The following is a 6,000-nucleotide window of genomic DNA, read 5'->3' on the forward strand; positions in this document are numbered from 1 at the left end:
ATTCCTTCACTTTGGCGTCCTCTGCCTGCCACCCTCCATCTTCCTCCAGCCACTCACGAGGGTGTCTCTGGATACGGGCTGTGACACACAGGGTGACAGCATCCCCAAGGATTTGCAGAAGATGGTGCTAGTGTCAATTCTCACTCCATACATATGTATGTGAGGTCCTACTATAAAAAGGAAACCATTTCATAGTCAAGTAGAAGATGAAGAGGTAGAAAACTACCAGAAAAAACTACAACAAGCTAAACATTTTATTTTCCCCAGCCTCCTCATTGCTGCCCAGTGAATCACTTTTTTCATCATGTACTCATTCCCTCAGTCAAGGTGCTAATGAAGATGCCGCCTCAGAGCTCTGAGACCCTGCTTTCAGCCCCTCACCTTCGGTCCTTCACCTCCTTATTTGGAATTCCCTACTCCTCTCCAGAGTGTACCCTGCACCTTTGCTTTCTGTCTCAGCATCTGTCACAGTTCATGAGCACACACTTATAATGATTTGTGTATGGTCTGTGTATGGTCCCCACTAGACTGGAAGCTTCCTGAAGCAAATGATGGTTTTGTTCACCAGGTTAGCTTCAGGGCTACAGGAGAGAGCTTGGTCCAAAAGGAGAATCAGTTAAAAAGGTCCCAAATGAATAGACGAGAAACTAAGAAAATCAAATCCCACACTGGCTCCACCCATACCCTCAGGGGTGTAGGGGTGTAGGGGTGTGTGTGTGTGTGTGCGCGCGAGTGTGTCTAGGAGGGGAAAGATGGAGAGAAGTATGTAAACAAATATGTAAAAGCAAAGACTTAATCTCCCTTCTCCCAACCTGAGATACAAATCTGGCTGGAAAGGAACCACCAAGAAATTCTCCAGGATTATCTCATCCCACTGTTCCTTTATTCCTTATATATAGATGTTTATACTGTTAATATTTTACTCAGTATGCCACTTAATCTGTACTTTCCTCTTGGTACTTAACGCTTTCTGTTTTCTTTCATAATCATGTGCCCGTCTTATTTACTCTGCAAACTTCCTGGGAACAGGAGAAGGAGGGTGAGGGGAAATAAGGTGTATGCAAATCAATCTAAACCTTACTTCCTGGAGCTTTATTTTTAAAGTACATGTATAAGGCTTATCTTTGCATTTGTAACTGATATAACTAGGCAGAAATTAGAGAAGTATATTAATCGAAGATGCTTCGTAAGTCTCTTAAGGTAATACATATCCCCACCTAGATCAAACGTGCAGAAAGAGAAGGTACATTTCTACTGAATTTTACCACACTCAATGGTAGTTTAGTGGTCACACGAAAGGCACATAATAGCTCTGTTTATTTCTAGAATGACTGACAACCTTCATCTTCATACAAATATCTGTATAGAAATCTCTAGTATGCCATGAAAAGTAACACAAAATAGAGGTCCTCTAGCAACAGGGAGAAAGCCTTTTCCACAAGGATAACCTCTATGTTTTTCTCTTTTTTTCCTGTTCCATTATGATTCATTACAGGATACTGAATATAGTTCCCTATGCTACACAGTAGGGCCTTGTTGTTTATCCATTCTATATATAATATTACAGTTTGCATCTGCTAATCCCAAACTCCCAATCCAACCTCCCTACCCCCCCTTCTCCCTTGGCAACCACAGTCTCTATATCTGTGAGTCTGTTTCTGACCTCTCCGTTTTTCTTCAAACCAATATTCAATGGGCCACATTATTTCTTTTTTTTTTTTCAATCGGCCATTTCTAATTTAACCTTGTGATTTATTTAGTTATATGTTTCTCTTCATTTCCCCAACCAGAACCAGGGATCATTATTCTCTCTGGAGTACTTCTCTGCAGTACTAATGGCCTCCCAAGTACCCATCACATGCCTCTGCTGGTTAGGGTGACAAGAGAGCCGCTTGGGTGCCCTGCCCGTGTCATGGTTTTCCACAGATCAGGCAGAAACAGTGATTCCTTATACCTCACCATCAAATCTGAGCTTCACTATTCTGTGCTCAGGCATCTACCATTAGGTTAGTTCTGGCCAGTGTGAGTAGGTATATATTATCTGTGAATCAGCACCACTATGAAAGCAGGTACTTCTGATTAGGTTAAATCCCACAATATAGGAAAACAAAACTTAAGAGGAATTAAGTTTAAATAAATAAATGCCAGGTTTTTTTTAACTCATACTCGGTCACTGTACTAGGGAAAATCGTCAATTCAGGTAATGATGCTTCCCCCAGAAGCTGAGGCCCCATTGTCATTGCCCTTATTCATTTCTTTTTTTGAGCCATCTGCAGCAGACCTATTTTCTCAGCCCTACAAAAGACAGTCAATTCATAATTACATCTTTTCAGTGGACAGAGATTTAGCTGCATAAATCCCCCTCAAACCTCATCAGAGTGAATTGCCTACTTTTCCATTAACGCTTTGCAAAATGCAAACTGTGAATCTCACCTCCACCCTTTGAAGGAGGTGACAGTAACCAGTGAAAATGTCCAAAAGGATGGGAGGAAGAGCAAAAAAATGCAGTCAAACAGGCTAAAAAAGAAATCTGAATCATATTTGCCTACACGCTGCATCCTTTTACACAGAAAAAAATATTGCTCAAAACAGTTATTTTTTACTTTTTGGCAAAAGCTTCAACTATAAAGGATATGATATGCTGTTAATTACTTAATATGTGTCTTTTAATGTGTAATAAGACAATCAGGAAAACTGAAATAATCATTGGAGTAAATTTAAGTATTGGAAAAATCCCAGCTCCCTTAATTAAATGCATTTTTTAAATAGAAAACCAAATTCTTCAACTCTTAAAAAATCTGTCTTAACTAGCCCTGAGGTGATTCCTGAGCCACTTGTAGGAAAAAGACAGAAGAGGAAAAAGTTCAATGACCTTGTAAATTAGGGACTAAAAAGCTGTAACGGTGTGACACTCAGTATAGTCTCAGTGGAATTACAGGAAAACATTTGTCCAGAAATTGCTTTCTTGGAAAATCACCATGAGGTAGGGGAAGAGGAGAAACAAACAAACAAACAAACAAACATCCGGGGAAGGGAGGTTACCAATGGTAAAATACAGAATGGGAACCCAAAGGATGCGAAATACAACCTTTTCTGCCCCAGCTGCCAAGCAAACAACTTCTAAGCATCTTCAGATAAAAAGGAAAATAGTCATTTTGCACAGGCGTTAGCTGAATGTTCGAGAGTTGGATCAATGGGGAAGACTTGCTATACACCTAGCGGTGGGTGGATTTCACCAGGCTGCAGCCTCCACAGATTTTCTTTGCTGCACTGCAGAGGCGCCATCTTCTCCGTCTTAATCTTCACTCAATTCAACCCTTTCATCTGCACCCTAAAAAAAAGACCCTAAGGACCCTCCACAGCAGGCCGCGTCCCCAGAGGAGCTAAACCAGAGTGCCCAGCGCTGCCAGGGAAAAGGCCGCGCCTTCATCAGACAAACGCCTCCTTTGATGCACAGGAGGGGAGTGCTCGTGCCTCCCCACCACCAGCCACTGCCCTTTCCAGACGCACACCCCACTCTCCGCGTATTTCTCCTCAAGGACTTCACAACCGAGCACAGAATCAGCAAGCCGCGGAGGTGATGGGAAGTTGGGGGGGGGGGAAGTAGAGGGGCCCCGAGGCACCGCCAGAGCCCCCTCCGGGACAGACGCGCAGCACAGGGAAGGGAGTCAGGCGGCAGCCTCGGTGGCGCACAGACCAGCGCGGCTCAGCCCACCGCGCCCCGGGCTGGCGAGGGCGGGGTGTCGCGGCTTTTGTTCCCAGGGACCTTCGCCCTCACCGGGAGAATCGGAGGGTGCGAGCGAACGCCCACAATGTCCTGGCTTGGAGAAGGTGAGAGGTGGCTGCGGGTGTCCGACCCCTCCCATCTCTCTCAACTTAACACAAAAGGGAGACGCAGAAATGTACAAAGTTTGCCTGTGGAGGGTGTTGTGCGACCCTGCATGTTGGGGTCGCACTCGGGCGGCAGCCCCGAGCAGCCGCGAAGAGGAAGGGAGGAGGAAGAAGGTCGGGCCGGAAAGGGGTGGTGGGGATGCGAAGAGAAGGTGAAACGGGGCGGAAAAGGCAAAGGGAAGCTGGGGGTGGAGGGTGCCCAGCTTCCCGAGCTGTCCCGACTCCTCCTCGCCAGGGCCCGAGAGAAAGGGAAGGGCAGCGATTAAGTGCCGGGGACAGGATCCAGGGACGCTGCGTTTTCGGTTTTCCCCACGTGCTCCCTCCCCCTATCTCTCATCTGGACTTATCTCGCCTCCCCCCCGGCCCCCGAGTCAGGGACTGAGTCAGGGTCCGAGCTCAGGACAGCCTCCTCCTCTTCTCGCCCCCGACTGGCGCGGACCCAGGGGCCCGACGCCTCGCCCGCTCCCTCTCCGCTGGCCGGAGCGCGCGTCCCCAGGGCAGGGCTGGGCCGGAGGCGGGGATGCGCAGGGCGCCCGCAAGCGGGGGTGTTGGGCGCGGAGAGGAGAGGGGTCCCCTCGACTGCCCCCCGGCTTCTCTGGATTAAAGACTCAGAGGGAGCGGGTCCCCTCCTCCCCCCCCCACACCATTCCGAGGCGCGGCACCCACCTCCAGCGCCCGAGCAGTCCAGGCGGCCAGCAGGACCAGTGCCAAACCGGGCAGCATCGCGACCCTGCGCGGGGCACCGAGTGCGCTGCTGTGCGAGTGGGATCCGCCGAGCCCTTGCTCTGCCGGTGTCGCCGCCGCCGCCGCCTCCTGTGGCCCCGCGCTCGCGCTGCTCAGGGTGCTCTCTCCTACCGCTGCCGAGGAAACTGACGGAGCAGCAGCGCGGCGGCGGGGCTCGGAGCCCGGCGAGTCAGCTGATCCGGCCCAGCCCGCTCGGCACCCGAGAGAGACCCCTAGCGGAGCCGCCGGGGAGCTGCGCCCGCTCGGCCGGGAGGGGCCCGCGCCCCCGGCGCCCACAGGTGCGGCGACCTCGGCTCCCCCGGTTCCCCGAGCGCCTCCCCGGCCGCCTGCCGCCTGAACCCCACGAGCAGTAGGAGGGAGAGTCTGGGGCCGGGAGAGGGACGGCGGAGGATCAGGGAAAGGTGAGTCCTAGGACGTCTGGGATGCAGAAAAGTCGAGAGCGCTCCGCGCCGTTACCCGTGAGCTTGACTCATCCGACCCCGCAGGCCTCTCGGGGGTATCGTATAAAGGGCTGCTGCTGGGTGCGTTTTTATCCGCATTTCGCTTTCTGTCTCGGTTTGAAGAGGTGGGGGAGGCGTTTCTGGAAGAGAATGTGAACAAGACAAGCTTAAAGGAAATAGGATTTCTTTGCTTGTAAAGGGAGCAAAAGCCTCATTTTTTTCCCGTCAAAAGCAACCACGAGTAACCTGGAATTTCTATCTTTAGACCGAACCGAAGGAGAAAGGCGCCGGACCTGGAGAAGAAGCAGTGACCTATTTACTTCTCCTTGAAAGAAGGTTTTTTTTTTAAAAAAAAACTTTTTTGGTTTATTTTTTGTTTGTTTTTGTTTTGAGAAGGGGACGGTCATCTGAGTTTTTGTTGTTGTTTTTAATCAGGCAGGGATGTAACATCATCTGAGATGTGGGTGAAGTGAAAGTTAGGAGGGGAAGGGTCTGGAAAGATGATTCCCTTTAGACCCCCATACCTCAGAACTTCTGACCTCAAACTCTGTACTTGTTCTTCCTCGTGTCTGTCCTAAATTACAGAAATCAGCCTTCTGGGAAGCCACTTTCTCCTAGGTTAAACAGAAGCCATCCAATGCCGGGTTAGTATCCAGTGAGTCTAGAATGGGCTAGAACTGCCCAGATACATCTGCTCTTGACCTGAAGGAGCATCAGCCACCAAGGCACAGTCCAGAGTGGGGCTGGTGGGAGGGAAGGAAGCCACGGACTTCAGATGTGGGATCTTGGCTCAGCCAGGAGGATGCTGGCTTCTTTCCCAAGAAATCAGTATTTCTCTGCCAGCTCCCCTAGGTGTTGTCTTCTGTCTTTACTTACCAGGCATCCAAGCCTGACCCATGGATTACTTTTTCCCCTTAATGACCTC

General features: G+C 49.8%; 1 protein-coding gene across 6 annotated transcripts in view; it reads right to left on the reverse strand.

Moving 5' to 3' along the window:
- Positions 1-4,787, reverse strand: part of APP (amyloid beta precursor protein) — a 278,797-nt gene extending 274,010 nt beyond the window's left edge. For 5 of the 6 annotated variants that reach the window (XM_004264484.3, XM_004264482.3, XM_004264479.3 and 2 more), the window contains exon 1: positions 4,558-4,766. In XM_004264484.3, coding sequence (XP_004264532.1) covers positions 4,558-4,614 — 57 coding nt within the window. In that variant the 5' untranslated portion in view covers positions 4,615-4,766. Of the gene's footprint in view, positions 1-4,557 lie in introns of all 6 variants that reach the window. The other variant, XM_004264478.2, reaches the window with a different exon arrangement.
- Positions 4,788-6,000: the final 1,213 nt, after the last annotated feature.

Source organism: Orcinus orca, chromosome 5 (assembly GCF_937001465.1).
Source record: "Orcinus orca chromosome 5, mOrcOrc1.1, whole genome shotgun sequence".
NCBI classification, from domain to species: domain Eukaryota; kingdom Metazoa; phylum Chordata; class Mammalia; order Artiodactyla; family Delphinidae; genus Orcinus; species Orcinus orca.